This window comes from Falco rusticolus, chromosome 7, assembly GCF_015220075.1.
Source record: "Falco rusticolus isolate bFalRus1 chromosome 7, bFalRus1.pri, whole genome shotgun sequence".
Lineage (NCBI taxonomy): Eukaryota > Metazoa > Chordata > Aves > Falconiformes > Falconidae > Falco > Falco rusticolus.
In genome coordinates this window covers 27241420-27267498 of record NC_051193.1, presented here as the reverse complement: position 1 = coordinate 27267498, position 26079 = coordinate 27241420, and the positions used below count along the sequence as shown (strand labels likewise).

At 47.2% G+C, this 26079-nt stretch overlaps 3 protein-coding genes across 4 annotated transcripts in view; 2 read left to right on the top strand and 1 right to left on the bottom strand.

Annotated features, from left to right (window-relative positions):
• Window positions 1-29: 29 nt before the first annotated feature.
• Window positions 30-5325, bottom strand: DMAC2L (distal membrane arm assembly complex 2 like). The gene is made up of 5 exons (XM_037394406.1): window positions 5221-5325; window positions 4885-4992; window positions 3628-3836; window positions 2620-2791; window positions 30-1376 (listed from the first exon to the last, which is right to left on the bottom strand). The coding sequence occupies exons 2-5, from the start codon at window positions 4983-4985 to the stop codon at window positions 1262-1264; spliced, it is 597 nt and encodes a 198-aa protein (XP_037250303.1). The 5' UTR covers window positions 4986-4992; window positions 5221-5325; the 3' UTR covers window positions 30-1261.
• Window positions 5302-21637, top strand: L2HGDH (L-2-hydroxyglutarate dehydrogenase). Its single transcript, XM_037394404.1, has 10 exons — window positions 5302-5421; window positions 5574-5689; window positions 7497-7648; window positions 10146-10277; window positions 12440-12602; window positions 13142-13176; window positions 14685-14852; window positions 16742-16899; window positions 18142-18273; window positions 19248-21637. The coding sequence occupies exons 1-10, from the start codon at window positions 5342-5344 to the stop codon at window positions 19441-19443; spliced, it is 1332 nt and encodes a 443-aa protein (XP_037250301.1). The 5' UTR covers window positions 5302-5341; the 3' UTR covers window positions 19444-21637.
• Window positions 21638-22963: 1326 nt separating this feature from the next.
• Window positions 22964-26079, top strand: part of SOS2 (SOS Ras/Rho guanine nucleotide exchange factor 2) — a 56417-nt gene continuing 53301 nt past the window's right edge. The window contains exon 1 of one of the 2 annotated variants that reach the window (XM_037394403.1): window positions 22964-23347. In XM_037394403.1, the coding sequence (XP_037250300.1) occupies window positions 23261-23347 (87 nt within the window). In that variant the 5' untranslated portion in view covers window positions 22964-23260. The remainder of the gene's footprint in view (window positions 23348-26079) is intronic. The other variant, XM_037394402.1, reaches the window with a different exon arrangement.

The following is a 26079-nucleotide window of genomic DNA, read 5'->3' as shown; positions in this document are numbered from 1 at the left end:
TCCAATGAGACAGATGCAATATCCTTACATAGTGTGCCTGCCTACCCTTTATTTGATACTATAATTTAATATAATCTTGTACATTGTGTCCATAGGTAAGTTTTGGTTACACTGAGGAAGCTCTGATGATCCGGTGTTTTCTGTTTGGACATTCAGCCATCTAATCCCATGTATGGGCGAGGTACCGCAGCACCCCCACGCTGTCTGTCCGTGGCAGATAGCCCAGCAGTCAGCTCCCTGGCATGGCTCGGGGCAGCACAGGCTGGAGGGAATTTCATTTCTGGACACCATTCCTGCCTGCTCTGTGCTAGGAGATGTCGAAAAGAATCAGCCCTGTGATGCAGGTAGTGCCGAACGTTATCCTTCCTGGTGCTTGGCACCATTCCCTTCTGAGGCCAAGCTGGCAGTCAGGGATAAGAAAAGGGACTCTGAGTTATGCAGCGATAGCCACGTCTGAGAGAGACATCACTATGAAATCTGCTTGCTTGGCGTTGCTGCCTACCGCCTTTCTCTCCCTTACCACCAAAGCCAGGGATTTGACTAAAAATGCTGTATTCTTCCCGAGGAGGAATCGTTCTGTTTAGCAGGTGTGATAGCGTTGCGACTAAAGAGGCACACAGAATTAATGTAGTCCATGGCAGCCTACAGCGAAGAGGGCACGTCTGAGGGAGCCTGCTGCTCCGCAAGTACAGCGACGTTCAGTTCCTTGGCTCAGGGATTACGAGAAGGCCAGGCTGCCTGTCCGTAGATCACTCCATTTAAAACAAACAAAGGCTTCGCGAGTCAAAGCGCAAAGAACAGGAAAACAGGCCCAGGAGCTATTTTATTGAATCGGCACCCACTGACGGGGCGAGATTCTCAGAAAGCAAACAGCTCTCATTCCCACGGCGTCACCAACATGCAATAAAAGCGTACAGCGCTGCTGTTTCACAACACTGACATTCTTCCCACTGTCATTTTGCACCAGAATTTCTGTGCAACACTATTATTTGAAAACTTCTAATTGGTGTCTTAACAAAAAACGGGGGAAATGACTATGCACAGAAGCCTGCCTTCTCTGTTGTTGCTTTGCCGTACAGTTTACACTTAATAAAACTTAACTGCATAATATGTCAAAAGATTGCATATGGCTTTTGAGCCTGGATTGGGAGAGCTGGGCTTATTTCCGTACCTGGAAGTACAGTACTGTCTACAACTTCATTTGTGCAACATATGATAAATACTATGAAATCAAATACACCTCAGTTACATGCAATTGCGTTTACTCCAAGTCCAGCTCCAGCTCTAGGTTTGGCAGCGCCTGCTGAAGGATGCGAACAGTAATTTCTTTCTCTTTTATTCCAGGAAGGTCACTCAGATACAAATATTCAAGGTTCCTATAAATATTTAAAAAGAAAAGTCATCAACTACTATTTAACTGTTGACACAGACATTAGACAAAGGATTATTCTACCGTAGTTGTACTGAGCATTTTAAAAGGTTACTGGTTCTAATGGAAGTTTTTTTCTGAAGTGGGTGCTTAAAGTTTTTAGCTCACCCTAAGTTCAGTCCTTCTACAGAGCTCAAAAAGAGATTCTGGACTCCCCACATCATGAAGCTTCCTTTATATTAAAGAGTATTTAATAATTTCAATAGCAATTTCAATAGTAAAAGTTATTTTACTGTAGATAATAACGAGTAATATAGAAGGTCCTCCTTTCTGTAGGATGAAATCCAAATCACCACATCAACCATTTGTTGATGTTGCCTGCGTCTGTATCTCTGTGTAACACAGAACAGTTCCAAGTTACTTTAAGGCCACAGTTCAACAACGTACGTACTTCAGAGCTATGGAGCCAGACAGTATCCAACTGCTTCCCGTGCTTAGGTCTGCCCTAAGACCTTAAGGCCTCAGGGAGCACAAAGTAACTGAGTGAGAGGAAGCAATGTGAGGCATAGAAAGACAATAAAAGTTACAGGACACCGTGAAAGCCTGCCCTGAAAATCAGCTGCAGCAGGGGGGCAGGAGTGGAAACCAAGCTGATCATCAATCATTTGGTCTCCAGCAAAACCCACCTGGTGTGCCAGCGTGCAAGGGAGCTGTATGCATTCACTGCTCTTGCAAAGGTGGTGTGTCGGCACAGAGCACGCGTGCTGCTCTAATTTGTGCAGCAATCAGCCCCGCGTAACTTACTTCAAGTGTAAATTGAAGCTTGAAGTAATTCACAGCGTAATGAGATGCTGTGCTCAACTGAGGGCAGAAGCGCAACCATCAGTTCACACACTACAGCGGATGATCCTGGCTTTCTCAGCCACAGGCCGAGCTGCTACACAACTCCCTGAGACCAGCCTTAAAAGGCTGATTAATACATATGTGTTAATTCATATATCTTTTGAGAGCTATCCACAACACTTGTCTTCAACTGTGCTTGAAGAAACATTTCCTGCAGTGGCAGTGCCAGCCCTCCCAGGCTGTCATTCGGCTCAGTCCTGGAACACAGCCACCACTGCCCCACACACATCTGAAACAGCCCAAGGACGTTCAGACTTCAGCCCTTCCAGTCCGCACAACCCCCGAACCACAGTGAGGTAACAGCTAGGGAAGCAGGGTGCTACAGGATTGCTCAGCAGCTTACGTACGTCAGCTTGTGAAGTGCAATGATGCCTTTATCTGTGACATTCCCACAGGAAATTATCTTCAGCTGGAGAAGACTCTTCTGTAGATTCTTCGTCTCGCTGAGCCTCTGCAAACACTCGTCCTGTATGTAAATACACTTCTGCAGCTTGATTTCTGTAATGTGTTCAAGACCGTCTGGAAAGACAAAAATTAGTGTTTGATTCAGGATACCAGGAACAACCCTGTACTGGTTGTTAAATTCTCAATTTAGTAACTGATTCCAAAACCACACAGCAACATGCTCCTTTATACAGTGGGGCCGTAATGCACACCTAATCTCCAAAGCGGTACTTTAAATACATGAAAACCCCAGGGTTTGTATCCTTTTGGTGAGATTCTAAGAGCTTTGACATGGACGGTAATAATAAAACTGTACAAGTTTGGGTGATAAACCATGTCTCTGACTTAGGAACGTACTAATGCAGGAAACTCCAGGTCTCCTGCCAATGAGAAAATAAAATGGTCTGTTCCCTATTTTTGTTTTTGTTATTTGAAGACCTGAAACACTTTTAAAATCTCTTATTCTGTAAGAAACGAAGCTTTCATTTTTGTTTTTTGTGTTTAAAGACATCCTAAATGCCTGGAGAACAAGTAGTATTATGACTTCACAGACAGCAAAACCAGCACTTGGTTTAGAAGAAAAAGAACATTTAAAGTAGTGCTTTTTGCTACAAACTACTCAACTATGAACTCAATAAAATAGCAAATCTTTGTTGTGCTTCCTTAGTGCTACTGTCACATCAGGTAAGGGCCGATGAAGTTCCCAATCTCTTTCTGCTTCGCACCACACCTGCAGCAAATTCTCAGGAACTGATGGATATTTGCAAAACCATTTAAGGGAAAAAGAAGATGAAAATCTTTCTCTATGTCTTACTGAGGAACAAGAAAATAACACAGTTATACATATTTTGATGCAACCAGGAGAACCAAGACCATTCAGCATAATCCTTGCACAGGTGTGTCTACATTACCCAAATAGTCAAATCCTCTGTACATGATGCAAGAGTCAGTAGCGTTGATTGCTTCTATCTTGTATTTCCCCAGGGGTCCCGTTGGGAGACCATTGTAGTCCTGCTGCCATTTCTGATAGCCTTGATAGCGCACAAACGCGCCACAGCGCAACAGCCATTCTGAAGCTGCCCTGTCGGGGCCAACAGCTTGTATACGTTCGTAGTCCACTCTGCCAAGACAGAAAGAGCGTTCACATGGTTTCTGCAAGGTAGGAGATTTGTCTTGACAACAATAATACTGCACAATAAATATTTGGTTATGCACATGGTAAGATGTCAGAAAAGTAAGACTATGATTTACTGGAAATTGTTTACGTATAATTATTTGGAACACACTGGTTCTTAATCAGTCTGGCATGAGGGGTTTTTAACTGGTTTTAAATGGTAGATGCTTTTGGTAAAAAACGAAAGAATGCAAATGCAACTTGACTTAACCCTTCTAACCGATTGTTTTCTTCCACACCACAGGAAATACTAAAAAATGCCTTTCTCTACCTTCTCTAAAGGAAGGCTTTCCAACAATTGCAAATTTGTCTCCCAAACACTGATCTTATAAAAGCCTCTCATTGCCTGTCACATGGACATCATTCCCAAAGCCTTTTTTCTGCAACAATTACAGTATTTCAAAAAGACACACTTCAGCAATTAGTTAAAATCCTTGGGTCCATTCATGGCAAAGAGATCTTTCTCAGCTGGTGAGGAATGCTGAAGTCAGAAGCAAAGGCCTGGAAGGGCCACCTGTCTGGCTCAGCTTCCCACCTGTCACAGCCATCAGCTACACCTCGCAACCCTCTCCACGGAGATAGAAGGCGTAAGGCAAAACTACGAGCTACTGGCAGCAGTCTTGGGCAGGGAAAGAGTTTTGCCAAGGCCGCCTCTCTCCAAAAGGAAACGTGGAAGCCCGTGTGGCTGACTCCCATCGTGAGCCACGGCGCTGTTCGATGCGTTAGAAGGGGGCAGGGCCGTGCGGCTGGTTTAAATGCATTTGAGGGTCAAGGGAAGCCCCGCGTTCCGGGGAGAACCCCCACGGGCAGCCGGCCCCGGGCGCCCCGGGCAGGGAGCCCAGCGCACACCCCGCTGGGAAGGCCCCAGCGCCGTAACTGGGACCAGGTCAGGCGCGACCCCCGCCGAGCGCCAGCGACCAGCGCGGGGGGGGGGAAGGTGGCGCCGCCTCAGGAGCGGGGCCGTGGGTCCCCCCTGCCCCCCGCCTCCCCTTACTTGTTGAAGACGGCGTTCAGCCACCCCCAGAAGTGGCGCCAGGCGCCCGGCGGCAGCTTGCTCCGGCCGCCGCCCGGCCGCGCCAGCCTCCCCCACAGCATCGCCTTCCTGGGGAAAGGAGAGGAGAAAGCGGGGTGTCACTCGGGGGCGGCCCCGCTCCCGACGCGGCCGGACAGCAGCCCGTTCCCGGCTGCCCCTCCAAGCCTAACCGGGGCTGGCAGCCCCGGCCCCAGCGCCCTGAGGGGAGAGGAGGCCCCGTCACCGCTCGGAGCTCGTCCCGCCCCCGGGACCGCGCCGCGCCGCCGGGATCCCCTCCCGCCGGGCTGCCCCACGGACCGAGCGTGCCAACCGTACGGGGAGGCCGGCCCGGCCCCACTCCGCTCCGGCCGCCCCCCGCCGCCGCCGCGCAGAGGGCACGGAGGAGGAGCCCGGCCTGGTGCGTGTCACCACCCCCAAGATGGCGGCGGCGGCGCTGCGGCGGCGGGCGGGAGGCGGCGGGACCGCGGTGCTGTGGCGGGCCCAGCGCCGCCAGCGCAGGTGAGGCGGCGGGGGGAGCGGCGGCGGCCGGGGCCCTGCCCGCGGCCCTCACGGCTGGAGGGCGGCCGTGGCGGGCCGGGCCGCGCCGCCGCCGTCGTCCCCTGAGGGCCGGGGCACGGGGTGAGCTTACGGCCGCCTCTGTCCCTGCGCAGCACTTTCGACGTGGCGGTGGTGGGAGCGGGAATCGTGGGGCTGGCCGCTGCCCGGGAGCTGGCCCGGCGGCACCCCGCGCTCGTCTTCGCCGTGCTGGAGAAGGAGAGGGAGCCAGGTACGGTGCCGCCGCGCCCCCCGCACCCCCGGGCCCGGGTTACCGGGTGTCCGCCCGGCAGAAACCTTCCCTGAAGCACACGCTCGCCAGAACCTCAGCGTGGTACCAACGGAGCACCAAGCGATGCTCGGCGTGTGGGTGGGCGTGTGCCCTCGTCGCTGAGGTGGGCGATGGATTCCCCCTCCGCGGGAGCAGCACCTTCGCTTCCAGGCACCGTGACCCCCCACCCCCGACGGGGCGTTCCTGCCTCCCTTCGCCCAGGGACGCGTCCCGCAGCGGGGAACCGGAGCTGGCACCAGCCTGTGCTTCGCGCCGGGGGCTTCGTGCCAGGGCTTTAGGAAGGACTGACCGTTGCTGCTTCATCGTTGGGAGGCGGTGGGTGTTGCTGGCCTGGGGCTTCAGCAGCAGCAGGAGTTTGTGGAGAGGGACGAGGGGGCGAAGGACTCGAGTAAGGGGCAGGGCGGGTTGCAGAGACGCGAGGGCAGCTCTGGTTTAGTGCCCCGCAGAGTGGGAGGCAGAGAGGACGGGCTGAGCAGTGGTGCCAGGAGAGCTTTTTGGTGAGGTGTGAGGAGAAGAGTGATGGTTAGAGGGGAGGGGGCGATGGTCGGGAAGCAGAGCTGCTTAAAAACATCTGGGAGCTGCTGCTTTGGGCAAAGTCTACACCTCTGTTAATTGCCAAAACTGTAGACCACAGTCATCTGTCCCGTGTTTCTGGATATCCCTGTATATGCTGTGCAAGGTGCCTGGGAGGTGGAGGGTAAATAACAAGCATGGGGATAACTGGGAAGATACCGCTAGTTACCGACCCAGCGTTAGCCAGACGGCACAGCGCACATGGGAAATCTTGAGGCACTCCAGCAGCACCCGGGCACCTGCCGTGGCTTTGACGTAAGAAACAATGAGCCCTGTTGCTTCACTGAAAGCTTTCCTGGCTTGCTGAAGTACGAGCACAGGTTCTTCTCATAAGCAGTCTTTTCACACCAAGTGCTATGCAGGTGTGCAGTCACTCAGGGTAAGTAGGAGCAACCCCAAGGGATGACATCAGTGGCTAACTCAAAATAAGACCTGTGAGCCCAAGCTCTCACTTCAGATTGTTCTATCATCCAGGCTGTACGTTGCTCTTGAGATGTTACATGTACGGTATGAAGTGGCTCCTTATCCCCAAGACGGGATGTACACAAAGTCCTTAACAATTGTGTGAGTGCAAAGCAGGAATGACCTTTGGGAGTCGGTATGTTAAGAGGGAGAGCCTGACCAAATTACTTGAGTAAAAATGTGATATTTTTCACCTCTGTTTTGCTTGGCTACAAAGTGGAAATGGCAACCTAATCCAGTTCACAAATACCTGAAAAGCCTACCAGGCCAGCCAGCGCATCCAAAGAAATTGGGGATTGCACAGACGTTTTGTTAGATGAGGCGTTTAAGGATGCATTTAATTTTAAAAATTGAATTTCTTAAAATTAATTTTAACATCTAGAAAATTTTGTTTGATTGGCCTGCAGTTGTAGCTCTTGGAGGCAAAACTTGTGATTTATTTTTTTTTTTTTCATTCCTGTTGATTCAACAGATTGCAAGCTGTGGTGGTTGACTATTAACTAGGTCTTGCTGTGTCAGTATTTTTCTAGCCTTCTGAGGCCAAGGGAGGAACTGTGTTTGCTGTGCAGTTGCCTTATTTGAACATCTCTTGTTATGATGCTGATTTAGTGCAGGATCTCAAATTGCTCGCTTTTTTGACAGCTGAGGTAATTAAAGTATGAACCAATCATGGGCATGGGTATTTTAATAACTTATTTTTCTTTCCGTTTAGCTCATCACCAGAGTGGACATAACAGTGGTGTGATTCACAGTGGAATTTACTACAAACCTGGATCTCTGAAAGCTAAGCTGTGTGTGCAGGGTGCAGCCCTCTGCTACGAGTACTGTGACCAGAAGGGAATACCGTATAAACAGTGTGGGAAGGTATAGGAATTGCTGTTCTTTACCTTTGGAAGCTGAGACTGTATAATGTACGTTCAATGTATAGCATAGGCTGGGTTGTGGTCTTTTTCCCGAGAGATGGGTTTCTGCAACACTTACTACCTTCAGGATGAATGTGCCTTTTTGTTTTCTTCTTTCCAGCAGTTAAAATCAGTTTCTTTTCTGGGCCTAAATAATAATTCTTCGTATCTGTGGGGTGAGCTGAAATATCTCAGGTAATGGTGGAAGCCAAGCCTTGTGGAGGGGCACCTGTGTAGCTCCAAGGAATGCAAAGGCTCTCAATATGTGCTTGCCATACTTCTTTGGAGAACCTGATATGCTAAGACGTGGTGACTTGAAAACAGCTCCAGGTGTGACCCAGCTATATATATTTATGCCATGTTACATCCGCCTAACGCAACCTGAAATGGTGGGGACAGAAGAGGGCTGTATGGATTCAGCTTGGGATCTCCCCAGCCACATATCCTGTTTCTGGAAGTGTCTGTAAACAGAGACCCAGGAAGGAATGAGAACAGGACAATCAAATTATTAATTATTTCAGCTCGGGTTATTTTCTGAGCCTGATCTGTTCTGTCTGTGGTGGCTCTCAATGGGTTTCTCTTCCAAGTGTTTTTCATTTAAAAGCTTTTGCCTCAGAACATACTTCGATGAGCAGTTTCAGGGATCAACAACCCGCTACATGAAGAGTTACATCGTTTTGAAACTGGCTCCTGCAAGCTTCATCTGATGGCCCCTAGCCCTTGTGTTGGAAGAGATGATGAACGGTTGATCTGTGCTCACACTCTCCAAGTTGCACGTAATTTTGTATCCCCTCCTCCCCCAAAGTCCTCCCTTCCAGCTGGTGAATCTGGGTCTGCTCAGTCACTCCTCTTAGAGAAGCTTTTTCAAGACTGTCTCCACCCTGCCTTCGCTCTCTGAACCGTTGGCAGTTTAGTGCATCTTTGATACAAGATGAGGACCACAACTGTGCGCAGCATTCAAGGTGTGGTCAGACCGGATTTTTGCAGTGAAATAGTAGTTCTCCGTGTTATCCTGTATCCTTTTCCTAGTTGTTCCTAATGTTCAGTTTAGGGCTCTTCAGCTGACACTAGGCATTGAACTGATGTTGCCGTAGGACTGTCTGTCCTAACCCCAAGATCTTGGTCCTGAGTGATAACTTTGAACTTGGATTCCGTCATTTTATATGTGAGGCTAAGACTGCTTTTTCAGTGGTCATCTTTTCACGTTTATCTGGGTTGAATTCCATCTGCCGTTTGGTTAGTTGCTCGCTCACCTTGGAAGGTCCCTCTGCAGTGCTTTACAGTTGGCTTTTGTCTGAACCGCCTGGAGTCACTTGAAACCATCACCCGACTTTCTCACCACCCTGGTTGCTTGTGAACATCTTGGACAGCACGAGCCTTTCTCTTAAAAGCGCGGTGGAGACCCTCTCTGATGTGACAAGCACCACGTCAGGGCCCCCTGGCTCAGCAGCCCCGGGGAGCTGGGTGCAGATCTCTCCCAGCTCTGGGGTGCAGAGCAGAGGTCCCTGGATGTGGCAGCGTTGGTGGCCCTGGCACCAGTGTGACGGTGCTTGTCCTGGCCTGGCTGTGCTCGCTGCTCCCTCTGCCGCAGCGCCGATCACAAGATGGCACTGTGGATTTGTGCAGCGATCCACCAGACTGTCACAAACCTGCTCGCATGTGAGGCAGCAGGCTTGCGCTGCAGGGGTCAGTGAGCTTAGGAAGGGCTGGCGCAGACCCTGGCACCTCCTTTGCTGAGACTGAATTTCTGTGCTTCAGCCTCGTCTTCCCCCTGCAGTGTTTATTCCAGGGAAGATGACGGTGACTTTATGGCACGTTTTTCCAGCGTTACAGCCAGTTTTACATAAAGCAGCCCCAAGCCTGGAGAACTTGGTGCCTTCTCAGTGCAGAGATGCCAGAGTTCTCCAGGCTTGGGGCTGCTTTATGTAAAAATACATCAAGCGCTAGGCCTGGAAGCAGTGTGGTCGGTGCAAACCTGGCACAGATAATGCATAGCCTGGATAAATTTCTTGTGATAGTTGTGAGCTAACTACGTGGTTAAATGAAGTGGAATTGGTAACCATGTCAGAACACATCCTTACTCTGTTATTGAGACTGCGATTTGTACATCGTGGGTTAAATTCAGTTTTATTTTTGGAAGCATCCCAGTGGCTCGTTAAAATCACATTCACATTCAGATTTGTAGTCTTGTGGTATTTAGCAAATTTTATCCATTGATAGTACTTATACTATAGTTTAACACTTGTCTTTCACTATCCTTAATACAGTAATGCTTTCTCAGTAATAATAGGTATTTACAGAATCTTGTGCAACTAATGGTACAAACCACTTTTTGCCCACTCCCCCTGAGTTATAATTTGCTTTTCACTGTTGCTTGCTTGTTAGCTCAGGCTTGATGCCAGACCTGAACTGGCTTGGTATGTTTTGCTCACTGGTGTGCCTTGTTATCTTTTCTGAAGCTAATTGTAGCCGTTGAACAAGATGAAATTCCAAGACTCAAAGCTCTGTATGAAAGAGGGCTGCAGAACAACGTCCGAGGTCTGAAACTGATTGGAGCAAAAGAAATACGAGCTAAAGAACCCTTCTGCAGGGTAAGGGATTTTTACTTTTAATTAGCATGTAAGATCCCAGTTTCTCAGGTCACAGCATTTTTTAATTTAACATAGATACATTTCTGGCCTTGTAATTTGCATGGGTGGCAAGTTCAGAAGAGCCTGAAAATCTAGAAGAAACATAATTGCCAACAAAAATAAATGTATCCATTTGTTTCTGGAACTTTTTAGCTCAGTCCAAGCCTTTGTATGCATTTGCCATTACATACTCATCAGACCAAGTCTGACACAGCATAAGGTGATCCTGCAGAATCTTTTTTGGTGACACGGTCACCCCAGGTTTCCCCAGCTCACCTGTTCTCATTCTCTTGCTCGTCAGTTCATGGTTCATTAGTTCTCCCTGTGATGAAGTCATAAAGAGCTGCTGCTGCTCTAATTGCAAATGATGCACCATGTGTTTCATAAGGGCCAGCATTCACAAATTAGAGAGCAGGCAATTCATTTCACTTGCAGCCTACAAAAGGCATCAGAATTATTTGAGTCAAAGTAGGAGACTCTGTTGTCCATTAGTCCCTGTACAGGACAATTTATAGGCAGATGGACAGAGCCTCCAAGTTGTTCAAACTTCATCATTTTCTCAACTTTACACAGAGCTGTCCTCCCTAATGTATATGCTCAGAAACAAAAAAACAGTTCTCCCACCAATGACAATGAGTGATGGGGGTTTTTTTCCCCCAATCTTTATTTTTCTTCCCCTTCTCCTTACAGGTGCTTGCTTGTATGTTTTTGTGGTTGATAGGCAGATATTCCTTTACCCAGGTTAGAGCTGCTGTGTCTTGAGTTTAGGCTGAGATGATTCTGCTCCTTCCCACTAAAATTATTTAACTTACAGTAAAGCTTGATAGTGCAGCACTGACAATTCCTTCCCATCTGTCAGTACAGCTTTGGATCAAGCCAATTTCAATACAGTTGCTTCCTACACATGGGGTGGTGATGTAGCACTTCTCAGCCTGTTTATTTTCAAAGTAGGAGAAATGCATGTAGTTTGTGGAATACAAATTTGTTGGTGTTTAGTATACATTTGATTGAAAGGAAAACCTTGATATAAATTCCCTGTACTCTTTCATTTGGCACCTTGCTGTTGGTGTAGCTGCATGGCTTGTGGCTTATGAGTGGTTGGTTGTAGGTAGAGACAAAAATTTTCTGGAGAAGAATCTTTTTTTTTTTTCGTGTAAACATTTTGTATCCACTCCTTAAAACACTCTTTGCATGTTCAAGATCCACCTGAGCGTTAGTTCTGCAAATGCATAGATTCAGCTGGGTCTTACTTCATTTGCTTTGGTTTCCCAATCTGTGTCCTTTCCTCAAGCAAAGGGAACTGGAATGGTGTGAAACATTGCACCCTGTATGGAGTGGAGAGAAAAGTTTTGTGTAAGATACAGTTTTACCAGCCATTCTGGTTATCTTGGGCATGTAAATGCCCCCTGCTACTGTGGTATCTGAGTGGCTGACAGTCTTTAAGTTACACTTACAGCATCTCTCTGGGACAAAGCACTCCTACTATCCTAATTTTACAGCCAGAACTAGGAAAATACTGTGATGCCATCTAGCATGATAAAAATTATGTGAGAAACTGATCCTTTTGGGTATAAAGGGAGTAAAACGTCTGAGAGACATTACAGATTCTAGCTATGCACTGGACTTAAACTTTGCTTTCTGCTAGGAGAAATATAGGCAGTTGTCTAACTCAGAAGGGACTTTCCTCTCTGATGTACGGTGCAGTAAGTGTTGTGCCCTGGCTAGACTGTATCTTGCAGCCTTGCAGGAGGCATTGGGAACAGCTGTGCATCAGGGAGAGCCCCATAAGTGACTGTTTGAAGGTGGAATTGCATAGCGCGTGGTGAAAGATAAGTACATATCTGTTCTATTGTTAAGTGCTCTGTCGAGAAGGCTTGTTCATGCGGGAGTTAACATGATCACTTAATCCAGCGTAAGTAGTTTTCGCCATATTAGTTGTCAGCAAACACGAACGCTGGAGCTGGCACATGGAGAGACTAGGAACAGGCAGCCAGGGATGGGGAGACAGCGGTACTCCCTTCTCAATGGCAACGCACATTATTCCAGATGAAATACTCTCTGTATTGAAGAACAAAGTCCACATACAGCCTTCACTGTTCTTCTGTATCTTACTACTGTTTCAGGGTCTGATGGCCCTTGATTCTCCATATACCGGCATTGTGAATTATAAGCAAGTGGCCCAGTCCTACGCTGAAGACTTCCAGGAAGCAGGTGGGACAGTCTTGACTGATTTTGAAGTTACAAACATGGAGATGGCTAAAGAAAGTTCTTCAGGAAGTGAAGATGGTAAGGCATTTCTTTGCCCTCCCTTTACTACAGTCCTGCCGAAGATTTTGTTCAAAACACATTTGCTTTAACTGAAGTGACATTTCTGAACCTTTCTGTCCCATAGGAATGAGACCAAAGCCAAAATTATGGTAGTAAGAGTATTGAGCAAGCTCACTTCTTTTTTGCAGGCAGGTCACCCTTCAGCTGAAACATGTAAAGCTGAGGGAAGCAAATGAAAGTTAAATTGAGGAGGAAGGTTGTTCTCTCCTATTAAAATCAAATCTAGCTGAGTATTTCATGAGTATTTTTGTGATAGTGCTTTTGTCTTTATCCTGGAAGGCAGGTTGGGTCTGTGCTGGTACACGTATGAAAGAATAAAAAAGCCCTATTCATTCATAAATACAGTTATGCCCAACGACATCAGTTGTGTCCAACAGTAGTCGCTCCGTAGCTTGAAGATTCCAGTGGAAGAATCCTTCTTTTTGACAAGCTGCTTGTTCTGTCAGTTTTCTGTTAGGTGTTCTATTAATTCCTTCTCTTGTCTAATTCTATTACAGGACTAAAATACCCGGTCATTGTTAGGAACTCAAAGGTAAGAACTAAGCTGAAGACTTAATTGCTTAATAGGAAGCTGGTTTTCCTTTTCTTATGAATTTTTATTGAGTCCTGAAGGATTAATCAACTCTCTAAAAAATGCTAAAAAGCTGCTGTTCAGTAACATGATCAGTGTCAGCTGCTGTTCAGTAACCTGATCAGTGTCATCTAGGACTGCTTTTATCAAACAACTTCAATCAATTCTTAACAATTAGCATGTTCAGGTTGTATCGTGTACTGGGAATAATGATGAAAGTATAACTTTCTCCTTCTGCTGCCCAACATATTTAGCTGTATATGTCCCTTATCTTTTTTATTTGCATGTTTCTTATGCTTGTTTCCAAAGCCTCCTTTTATGACTTACTCATTTGGTGAGAAACACCTATTTTTGTGTCGTCTTTTGGTCTTTGGCATCTCTGAAAATGATAAGGAAGCATTTAGAATCCTTTCATCATCAGAAAGCCACAAGCTAATTGAATAAAACAGGTGCATATACTGGTGTCATGCCTGCAAGCCGGTGAGTGCTGCACAGGAAATGTAGTTGTAGCCTTTTCACCTTTAGGAGAGAGTATCCGGACTCTTCTTCGGAAGAGGGAAGACAACCAACCAAGAACCAACCTCACAGCCCCTCGGTAGTTTTTAAAGTTGGTGCTGCTGCTTTTTCCTTCTAGTTCTGCTCTTTCATTAAAAAGTAGCTTCCAAAATCTGTTAGATTCCCTTGCCAAACACTGGTGTATTTTTAACGGAAGCATAGATAGAGAATAGCTTGGGATTTTATTTATTTATTTACATAGTAAGGTGTTTAAATATTTAAGACCTTTCCGTAACCGTGTGCTATAAACTTGCACAGCTTTCTGGATAAACTACCATTCAGTAGCAGGACTGCTCCCAGTCTGTGGGGTGAAATCTATTAACAGTTTTATTTAACCAAATGTTTTGCGGTTGCTGAGCTACCTACCCCACCTACTGCATATCCTCTGGCGATGCAAACCTGGCCAGGGAGCTGCTTTGTAGGGTGCAGAGGTGGAGAAGCACCGGGGGGAGACGCTGGGTTTTCTGGAGGAGCAGAGTTTTTGAGGCTGGTGGTTGGGTCTCTGTCCTGTACAATAATATGCACGAAGCTCTGTGTTCTGGGAACTGAAGCTGACAGTAGTCTGACAATCAAGGACTTGTTTCTTTTTTTATTTTGTTTTTTTTCTTCCCCTCCCTGCCCCTTTTCTATAAAGATTCTTCCAGTCCTGCCTGGGCAATGAATTGCCATTTTAGGATAGTTCTCCAGGAAATAAAGAAAAATACTATTAAAGAATAATATAAAAAAAAGTATCTCGTATTCTTAAATATTGTTAAGAATTAAATGAAACTGTTAAATATTTCTGCCTCCCTTTGAAAATATTGTTGGTTTTCTTTCTGGTCTTGACTCATTTTTTTTTAAAGCTTGTAGGTGATAGGTGGTTTTTCAGTAGCTACGTTGGTTTTTTGTGTGTTTTCATATTTTTTTTTCCACAGGGTGAGGAAATCTACTGTCGGCACATTGTGACCTGTGCAGGACTTTACTCAGACCGTCTATCCGAGATCAGTGGCTGCAGCCCTGAACCTCGTATTGTACCCTTCCGTGGAGATTATTTGGTGCTAAAACCAGAAAAGTGCTATATGGTTAAAGGAAATATTTATCCGGTACATGCTCTCCTGTTTGTCTTTCAGAGTGTACTCAAAACTGCTAAAAACTACAGAAATAAGGGCAGTATTACATGGCCATTTCTAGTGATGCACAACATGTGGACGTAGATTCAGTTGCTTTCTGACAGGACAGCTTGGTTTTGTTAATTCTTGAGGAACAGGTAGAAGCACTATGTGGGAAGTTATTGCCAGTCATTTTTTTTGTTTGTGTTTTTGGTGTTGGGATTTTTTTTGGTTTTGATTTTTAATAGGGAAAGAATGAAATGTTTAGCACGATAGCCACACACCCACAAAAGCCTAGCTTCTTTCTTGATGTTGTAAAATAAATCTGTAGGGAGGATTCAGAAGTCAATGAGGGACAACAGTAAATAATTAATTACTTAAATGTAGGGTTTAATCTTGTGTGCTAATACCCAAAGCTCAGATTTAGATATTTGCCTCTCAACCCTATCTTTGAATTAGCTTTACTTTGTATGACAAAAAATAGACATGGAAGGAAAATGACAAACTTTCTGCTGTTTACATAGACAAATAGTGTGAAGAAGAGGAGCAATCCCTGACAGAAAATGAAGTTAGCAAGTAAGAAGAGAGAATTCCTAGGGCGGTATTTTAGTTATTCATGCGGTCCATCGAAATTCCGCCTTTCTGAATATGAACTTAGATTTGCGTGCTAAACGCTGGAGTGGGTCACCCTAGAGAAACTGTGGAACCCTGTGCATTGGGTGTTTGACCCCTTCTCACCTGGGAATGATTCAGGATCCCATTTTGGGATGGGAGGGAGGAACTGGCTGGCATGCGAGGGTACCTTCCGGCTTTGTTCCATGGCTGTGTGAGGATGCCTTTTGAATTTTTTTGTTATGGCCAGATACGGTAATAAGATGAGAAAATTGCACCACTCTTAATGATATGTTACCAGAAGTGTAATGTAGTTTCTGGAGTGGTTGTACTAAGCTTCAAAAGTATTGAATGTGTATTTTTAACAGGAAATTCAGTGCACTGAATGCAGAAAAGGAACGTCTCTTAAAGCACTTTTTAAGTCATAACAATACTGGGTTTTGAGAAATACCCAGTGTGTGCTTATTTTTGGACTATTAACACAGTCACCTCTGTAACCACCTTTTCTAAGTAGCTAAAGATCTTGAAGTACCCAGCGCATGAAGAGGTGTGTTTATTTAATATTTGTATCTGCATATAGGCAGCTTATTTCTGTTTCAGCCTTCGCCCACAATTACACTGTATTCCATTTGCAAACAAAAAAGAAACTGTAGAGACTTACTGTTAGCATTAAACAGGCTTTCTAACTGCATGTTGTTTTGAGCAATACAGAATGGTGAGGTTTTCCTAATATTTTATAACCTACTTTATTGCAGTATAATTACTGCTGGTGAATAGTATTAGTGTGTCGTGGGTTTTGTTGTGGTTTGATTTATATCCTGAGAAATCACATGTACTTTTTTTTTCTGTTGTTTGTTTTGCTTTTACCTGAGATGCAGTTTTATTTGGCCTCGCTCTGTTGTTCAGTGTTTTAAATTGGCTACGTGCTATAACTGCACAATTAACAAGCAGAAAAACCAGTGCAGGAGCCAACTGTATGGTTATACAACTCGAATTTTGTTGTAGCAGTTGGAAAGAAAATGGCAAATTTACTTCCTTTGTCACTCGTTCATTAAAAAATTGTTGTTTCCTTTTATTGGGAGGACAACTCCTGTACTGTGTTTTGGTTTATTTTATTCACTCTTTCACGTGATAAAGTGTAAATATCTATACTTCCCTCCTTGCAAATGTTTTCCATGTTTCCTAGATGATTTTGTTGACTTGAGTGGTTGCATGGCAGTTTCTCTGATCTGGTTTGTAACAGCTGTAATAACTGCTGTATCCTGCTTTAGGTTCCCAATCCTCAGTTCCCTTTTCTGGGATTTCACTTCACACCGAGAATGGATGGCAGTGTTTGGCTTGGTCCTAATGCAGTGCTAGCTTTTAAGCGAGAGGGCTACAAATTGTTTGACTTCAACACTGGAGACTTTTTAGATGCAGTAACGTACAGGTAATAGCTTGTCTTTTTGTCTGTTGAATGTAGTTATTGAAACGTCAGCTTTTGACTCCATGGACGCTCGTTCCTGTCAAAAAGCCTGCTTTTGCCAAGTTTTTGGTGTGTTTAAAGACAGTTGTGCTGATAAGGGTGGACTTCTCCAAGACACTCAACTTTGCATGCGATCTAATATTTGAATTTTCATAAACTACCAAGACAGGTCTCAGCTGGTCTGAGAACGTGTCTGCTGCTGGTGAGCCACGTTGCTACTAGTGGAGCTCTTCCAGGATTGGTTTTGGTCCAATGCAGCGTAATATTTTAATCAACCTAGACAGTGTGATTAAAATATCTGCAGAGGAAGCTTGGAAGAGAGAGCACAGAATGGTCTGAAATGCCATGTTAAACTTCATCAGGCCATCAATATATGTTTAAAAAATGTTTGAGTGCAAGGCAATATATGTTTAGGGCCACAAATGCAGGCTGGGAAGCTGTCCTAGAAAGCGTGTCAGAGGAATTAGGAATCATTGTTGAAATTGCAAACTAAATGAACAGAATGTCTGTAGAAGTCGAGGGAAGTCTTGCTTCTCTATGAGGGGCTGGACAGACCATTACCAAGTGCTCAATTTTAGAAATTAGACTTGAAAAAGAATGTGAAAATATTGGGGAGGATCCAAGGAGAGGCTGGAAAACAGGTCAGGGAACTGGAAAATAGCTTCCTGACAAACAGATCAACTTAATGCAGTTTATTAAAGAGTTGAAAGCGTCTTGATCGTTGTCTATAGATTTTTATACTGGAAGACCTGAGGAAAGCAAAGCAAGCAAACAAGATTTGCAAAGACAAAGCAAGGTTTATTGACTGAAAACTGAGGGGTTTAGGAGTGTGATGATCTTTTCAGAATAATTGTGGAGAAAAAGTCTTGAGCGGCATGTCTGTTTTCCCTTGTGCGTGTGGGTTTTCAGCCTCTTGCCATTTGACTGAACCAGAGAAAAATCCTGGACATAGGAATGACTCGAGTTCAGAGTTCATTCTCACAGAAAGAACATAAATGCAATGCTACAGCTCTGTAAACCAGGTTTGTTGAAGCAGGGAAGGACAAGCATGTATTTCTCGAGTAGAAAGCACGATCAGATTACTGATGTTGGGAGTGGGAATTTTTGCCATGCAGTTGCATTTGCTACCTTCTTAATGTTAGTTTAATGCTGCTGCCTTTACCCTGGAAGATTTGTTCTTACTGCGGTTCTTTTTTCTCTCTGCAGTGGGTTATGGAAGCTTGTGCTGAGAAACTTGTCTTACGGACTGAGTGAAATGTACAGAGCGTGTTTCCTTAGCGCACAGGTGAAGCAACTTCAGAAGTTCATCCCTGAGGTCACTGTCAATGATGTTCTCAGGTAAAGAAAACTTTTCTTGTTAGTAACACCCAGTGGCTTTTAAATCCCTTGTTTTTGAACAGTTGCAAATGTAGCATTAGCTTACTCCTTTCCTCCACCAAAATATGCTACCAAAGCACAGAAGCATTTAGTTGCTTTCTACAGGAAGGCCTTTTGTATTGTGTTTGCTTGTGTACAGGCAAGTTTGATGAATATTTGTGTGACTTTCTACACTCTCTATAGGCTGAAATTCACAGCTGTGACATGCTTGCTGAAAAAAAAAAAGTCTCTTTATCCTAGTGATACATTCAATAGCCTGAACATAATCTGAGTTGACAAAGAAAGCAAAACGCTATTGAAATTCGGAGGGGAAACTGGACTATGAGTTGCTACTGAGTGAATATTGACTTAATCATCTCAATAAAATTGTGTTCAGCTTCTTAGTGTGTGTGTGTGGAAAATTAGTTCTAAGGAGTTCAGAAATGCTAAGAACTGAAGAGACTCGTGAGGAAAGATGAGGCATTTAAGTACATGGAGGTGGGTTTAACTGTCCAGAGATTGGCAGGGAGAATCCAGAATGAGAAAAGCTTGAGCATGGTAAAAGGGAGTTATCCAGCTCAGGCAGTATATACTGTTGGCATGACATTTATCTTTGACAAGACTTGCTATTTCAAAACAGAGGGCTTCCTTTTTGAAAAAGACAGGGCATGTTTGTGTGTGTGGGGAGGAGAGTGACTGCACAACCAGGAAAGATAAAGAAGATCCTCTGCTTGGCTACCTGCCCTTGTTTTACGGTAACGACTGTGAGACATCTCCCATCCTGCCTCACAAGTGTTAGACTTCCCTGTGCTTGCCCAAAAGCCTGACAGGGCCTTGACTCCACACTATGCCTTCCTTACTGTTTCCCTGGGCACCTTCACAAGGTCAGAACAGAAGAGATTTCCTGAATTCAGAAAAAAATTTTCTTTCTCATGGTGGGCTCCTTTATTTTGCAGGGGTCCCTCTGGAGTGAGAGCTCAAGCGTTGGACAGTGACGGAAATTTGGTAGATGACTTTGTATTCGATGGAGGCAGTGGGGATATTGGAAGCAGAATTCTTCATGTCAGAAATGCCCCTTCTCCTGCCGCTACCTCCTCCCTTGCCATTGCAAAAATGATTGCAGATGAAGTGAAGCAAAGATTTGAACTGTGAATGGTTGACGGCTGTAGCGTGGTTTTACCCCTCTTGTATGTGTAGCAGCTTGTCTGCGTTGAATGAACTCTGCAGCCTTTAGTGACGAAGATAAAACCGGCAACGTGTTGCTTGCAACCAGTGCTGGCGTAGCCGTGCAGAACAAAACCAGCATTTTCAATGTTTGCCTTTGCCAGCCACAGCTGCTTGAATAAAGGAGTTACGGTGCCTGGTGAGGCCTGGTGCGGCACAGCCACCTGCAAGACAGAAGCTCATGGCCCCGTTGACAGTAAAGGTTTGTCCCACCTGAGCAGGAACAGCCTGTGGGGGGGCTGGTGCCAGGCACAACGCGAGGGTCTCTCTCTCCAACCATAGTGGGCCTTTAGGTGGAGCAGGAAGAGCCTCTGCGGTGGGCTTGCCCACACAGACTTGCCATGCCTCTGGGCTAAATGTTGCCTCCTCTTCGCACCCTGGAGAGGTGGTTGGTCCTCTGGGAACCCACAGGCACCGGGTGGTTCTCCGTGTGCTTTGTGCTTTCTCTCTGACTCTGGTAAAATACAGTCCCCTAGCTTCTATGGAAGTAACGGAGATAGAAGGATAAGCCCTGCTTAAGGGTTCTGCTGATTGGGAATGGAGGGCTTTATCAGAGACTGAAAACAATATTCAGATCCTTCTACATGTCTGTAGAGTATTTCACAGAAAAAAAAGCCTAACAAGGGATTACTAAACCCAAGTCAATTTAGATACGCAATTCAGATATGCTATCTGATGGCCGTTTCTATTTTTTTTAATAGAACTGAAATTAAAACGTATACGTAAACAGTCATTTTTCGTTTAACTTAAATCTGGGAAGTCAGCACTGATCAGAAATTACTTCAGTGGTTTTGGGGTGGGTTTTTTTTTTTTCCTTTGAATACTGGTAATGCAAAAGGAGCTTATCTCTGCAGCATGTTGAGCAATCCAGGGGAAATGGTCTTTGTAAAAGCAAATGTGAAGGGAGGGAAGCTACAGAAACCTGTCTTAATTGAGTCATGTTGCATACCGCTTCCCTTGGAGCCCAAAGAGCAGTGAGTCAGGAAGGCTTCCTATTTCCCACATGGCTGGCAGGAGGGGAGCTTAGAAGGTGCTGGTTACTCTTCTGATACTTGGAAATTATCAAAGGTACTCCTGGAAGAGAGGCTATGCGGAGAACATGCTTTAAACTAAAGAGATGTTAAACAAGTTTGGTACTAAGCTGAGTATCTTGGTGTGTTCTGCATAATTAGTACAAAAAAGAATTATGTGGCCCCAGGGACAAAGTACTTGAGAATACTTTTAAAGCAGATGTTCACAGGATGTTGGGTAATACAGATAATTGTGGGTAGTTTGCTACCAGGCAATTTGCCATACTCTTTAATTTATTTATTTTTTTAAGTCACTTTCTGCACTCTGACAGGCATGAGGGAGTGTGTGAGCATAGGAAGTCAGGTGTGCTAGCAGATGTGCTTACTGCACAGAGCTGAGCTGCTTTTTTTCTGTCTTTTTCTTTTTTCTCTTTTTCCTGGTGATAACTCCCTTACCAGAAAAGTGAATCCCGCATAAGGACAATCTGGAAATTGAAATAATAAGGCCTTCAAAGAAAAGCTTTGGTCATTGTTCTTAGCCACAATAACACTAGACAGAGATTCAGATATTCCAAATGCTGAAACGCCACACGGCTGTGTAAAAGTTGTACCTTCACAATGGAACAATCGTATCTTCGCTCCCCACCAGAAGTGTTGCCTATCAACAGTAAATACTACACAAGGATTGCACAAGCAGCTTCCTCCCACTCGAGGTGTGGCCCTAACATGTATTAACAGAATAATGAACATGAAAATGTAAAGCAGTTGTATACTATGGTGAATCTGAAGTCAGCACATTTAACTGCACAGCCTGCTGTGCTTTTTTACTCTCAGGAGATTATTATTTTGGGGTGGAGTTTAACTGAAGCTTTTAAATTATGAATCTTTATGTAGCATTCTATGAAATATTTGTATTTTTTGAGATAAAGTTATAGAACTTTTAAAGGAATAACTTCCAAGAATTATAATAATGGGGTTTCAAACATAAATCTTGTTGTCCATAAAGTGTGAAAATCTATGAATATATTTTCCAGAAGCATCTATTTCACTTGGCTTAGTAACTGTGCCATTCTCTATTATGATTAAAATAGTATGGTGTTTTCTTTTTTTAATCGATGTAAGGTCTGTGTGTTTCTCCTGACTGGCAGAAAGGTCTCACTGCTGTTTGTTAATTCTCATCTGAATTAGGTGGGATATAGCTCTACATAATAGGAATTAATTTACCGGGGGGGGGGGGGGGGGGGGATGATGACGACACATGACCGAACTTGTCTTCTTAAGGTACCTGTACCTTATCAGTGCTTATCGCACTGTACAGCTCTTTCTCCCAGCGGCGTGTATGCAGCAGGCAGAACTAGGCTTAAGCCTGATCTGGACCTGTAGTGGCATGTGGAATGGTAATTCCTGAAATTCTGAATAAAAGCATTAGGACGGCTTCGGACAAACACAATTTATTCCCCCAAAGTGTCCCATAAAGTCAGTCCTAAACTCTGGGAAGAGTATGGCACGTTACCGCATCTTGAAAACGTTGCGGAGAGTTGTGTGCCGTGCCCCGTGCCGTGGCTCCTGGGTGCTGCTCTCGGCAAAGCGGCACCCTGGGGCACTTCCCTGCGCCCGGGCACGGCGGGCGCACCTGGGAGCCGCCCGGGCCGGCTGGGGGAGCGAGGGATCCTGAGGAACGTGGGTGTTCCGGGGCTGCGGGGTGCGGGTGGAGCGGAGGTGAGGGGCTCCCCCAGCCTGGAACCTGCCTCCAGACCCGGACCCTGGCTGTACCTGCGGGTTTGCGGGTCTCCCCACCGTTACCCTGCAGCTGCGCTCGGCGTTACCTTTTTATTATTGCTCACAGTTTGTGTTTGACCAAGTGTCTGCCCCGAGAGACAAGCACGGGGCCGGCGAGCGGCCGGGCCGAACCGCTGGGAGCCGCCGCTGCCCCGGCGAGCGCCGGTCGGTGCCGGGAGCCCGACGGGGCGGGCGGGCGCCTTTGCCTCCGGTTAACTTACCCGCTGCCCCTGTGCACAAGCCTTAAGAGGGGTGGGGGTGTCTAACGTGTGACATCGGCGTGCAGCGCCATCAGAAGGGAATCGAGGGGAAGTTTGGCTGGAGCGGGGCGTCGGGGGGTGGGGGACAGCGAGGGCAGCGCACCCCGGGGTCTGGTGCTGCTGCGGGGCGGCTCCGGCTGAGCCTTCGCCAGAGGGAAGCGGCTCCCGGTGCGCGCAGGGGCAGCGCAGCAGGTGGCGGGAGCGGGGGGCGAGGCGCCCCCGGCCCCGGGGAGGAGCGGGAGGCGCCGCGCTGCGGGTTCCCCGCCGTGCCCCGCTGCGGGCGGGCAGGCCCCTCACGGCGTAGCCGGCCCCTCGGGACGCGGCCGACAGGGGGCGCCGCGGGCAGCGGGCGGGGGGCAGCGCGGTGGCGGCGGCCGCGCCTGCGCGCGGAGGGCGGCGGCGTTAGCGGGCCGCAGCGGCGGGGCCCAGCGCCTCACCCGCCGCCCCGTCAGCGCACGGCGAGCGGCGCGGAGCCCGGCCCCTCCCGCGCCGGATGTGATGGCCGCCCGGGCGGGGGGGTGAGGAGCGAGCCAGCAGCGGCCGGCAGCCCAGCGCGGCCCGGCCCTGACGAGCGGCGGCTTCTCCTTCCCCTCCGCGCCCCCCTCCCTCCCCGCCCCCCCCATGCCCCGGGCGCCGTAGCCGGCGGGGAGCGGCGAGGCGGGCGGCCCCGATGCGGAGGAGCCGCCGGCGGGCGCCATGCAGCCGCCGCCGCAGCCGTACGAGTTCTTCGGCGAGGAGAACGGCCCGAAATGGCGGGGGCTCTTCGTGCCCGCCCTGCGCAAGGTCAGTCCGCCGGCGGCGGCGGCCGGGGGGCGGGCGGCACCTGCGCCTCACGTCGCCCTGCGGCCCCGCCGAGCGCCCCTTCCCGTCGCCGGGCTCCCGGGGCCTGTGGCGGGGCCGGGGCCCGTCCCGCCGTACGGGATACGCGTCCTCCCGTAGCCCCGACCCCTTCCCGGGCAGAGCGGGGCCGCAGGCTTGCACGGGGCCCCTGCCCGGCATCGGCGGCCCCCGGCATCGGCGGCCCCCGGCCTCCCTTCCCCCCCCAGCCTCGGCGGGGCAGCGGTCGGAGCCGGCTGCCCACGGCCGGCCCTGGTCCGGCCCCGCTCCTGCCGTGCCCGGCGCGGCGGCAGCTCCCGTCAGGGGCCGCTTCGCCGCCACTTGCCGGCGGCCCCGGCCCTGCCCGCCCGGCGGGGCCGCTGAGGTACGGGCCGGCGCGGCGCTGGGGGGGGGCTGCCTCGCAGGCCCTTGCCCGCCCCGGACCCGCCACCCAGCTGAGGTGCTGCCACACCGACTATCGCGACACACCCTGGCGGTCGGAGTCCTGCGAGAGAGTAAAGCAAGCCGCGGCGCAGGGTGAAGTCAGCCTGTGTGTTTCCTTAGAGAAACAGCTGCGTGACTGCGATAAACCCTGCGGGAACCCGCTCGGCCTGTCGTGAGAGAGGGGCATCATTCGGCGTTGTGTGCGGCGGCCTGTAGAGCGGGGCAGCCCCCGGCCCGTGGTAGGGCACCCCCGGGAACGGGGGTTGGGGCTGAGGGGGCAGGCAGGGGGGATGTGCTGCTCTGTGCCTTGGCTCGCTGCCGGCCCAGGGCTGAGCCGCGCTGTGGGGCGAGGGCTGAGCAGCGCTATAGGGGTTTCAACGCGGTGGCCTGCTGTGCCGCATGGTGCTGGGCAGTGCTGTGGTACAGGTAATGCGGGCACTCAGGAGTGGTGTCTTGTCTCTTTTTTTTTTTTTCCCCAAGAATAGATGTAGCGATGGTGGGGGGCTAACAATGCTCTCTCTCCTTTCTTTAAGTAATAAAAAAGGATCAAAGATTTGCATTTTTCACGGGGGTCCCTGTGTCACTTGTATTAAAAGCCGCTGAAGGCAGCCCAGTAGTCTTGTGGCTAGCGTAAAACCCACTCATCGCCTGTCTGGAGGAGAATCCTGGATTTCCTGCTCATGAATCGCTTCCACCTCATTTGCTTTCCAATGTGTCTTGGGAAGCTTGGAGGATGCCGTGCTGCTTCTTTCCCCCATCACTGGAGGCTGACATAAAACAACACCTTAACAGCAACCAGCACCCACCCAAACAGGAGGTATAGCTCTATCAGAGTGACCAAAAGGATTCCTTTAAAACTTTAAAGATGTCTTCATCATTCTAAAATACAAATAGTGTAAAAGTTGGTGGATTAATGCTGCTCTTACCGATTCTTACCATCTCTGTATGTTTGGTTTTGGTGAAAAGAAACAGAGCAGGAACTTAGACTTTCTAAACCAGAGGAAATAAAGTCTTGATACCAGTGACTGCTTGTAAAAAGTTGTAGTTGCTTATAGACAGGGTTTTTTTCTTCCTGGGAAAGTTCCTTGTCTGCAGTACCCACCCTTCAGCATGAAGCAATCTTACTGTAGTGTGCATTTCTTTTATGAACACACAGTATCAGTGAGTCAAAACAAAATTGTATCATTGTTCCAGTTATTGCGGTCAGGCTGTTAGGGAGACGCTGTCAGTTTTAATATATTCTTTCAAAGATCAAATGCCCTAATAAGAACGCTGGAGATTTTTAAACCAGAACTTTTTGGAAAATTTATGGGTTGTTTTGTTTACATCTTGCATTTTCGCTTCGATAATGAGATGAGAGCATTTCCGTTATTTATAGGAGAGCTGAAAAGTGCGGCGCTGAATCCAAAGCGTGCACCAAAGCACCAGGTTTTGTGTTTCAGAACTGCTGAAAACTGTGGTAACATTTTAGATAGTTTGCAGTTTCATTCTGCAGAGGTTTAAGAGTCTGCTTGTCAGCCAGTTCAGGTACGATCTTTTCCAGCAGGTTGCTTTTGTGGTGAAAATTTTAAAGAAAGCCTGAGCTTCAGAAACTTTTCAGTTAAATGCCTGGAAGTTTTTGAACTTGTAAGCTGGGTTTTCATCACAGTAGCCTACGCTGCAAGTGAGGAAACAGTGTTCTGTTTCTCATTCTTGAAAACTTTTCCTTTTAATGAACACTTCTTGAAGAAGAGAAACTGGTAGTAGAAAAAGAGGAAAGGTTTTGGTTTTCCTTGTGTATGTTAAGGTGGGAGAAATCTTAAGTTGAGAGAGATGCGGAGCCGGGTAACAACCCAGCACAGTTCACTAATAACAAACAGTATTTTCTGGCTTCTTGACTTTTAAGTCCGTAACATGCTTTGAAGAGCTCCAGTCTCTTGTCATTATGTATTCAGCAAGCTTAAGGTCACTTCTTTTTATCAAACCGCTTTTAAACCCTTGCATTTACTTTAATTCTATACAGTTAACAAATCATGAGTGGGGAAAGAATGGTAAAATGCATCAGTTCTTACTTTAATATGTGGAAAAAAGCGAGAATCTGTCTTTTGAAAAATGTTCTGTGTATGTTTAAGTGGTCATACATCTTTAAGGTTAGTAGAGTGGTAAATTGTACCTACCAGTGTGAGTCTTTCAGGGAAAAAACCAAAGTTAAAACAGCAAGACATCGTTAAAGCAGATTTTAGAATAGTTTTTTAATATATTTATATCACCATATC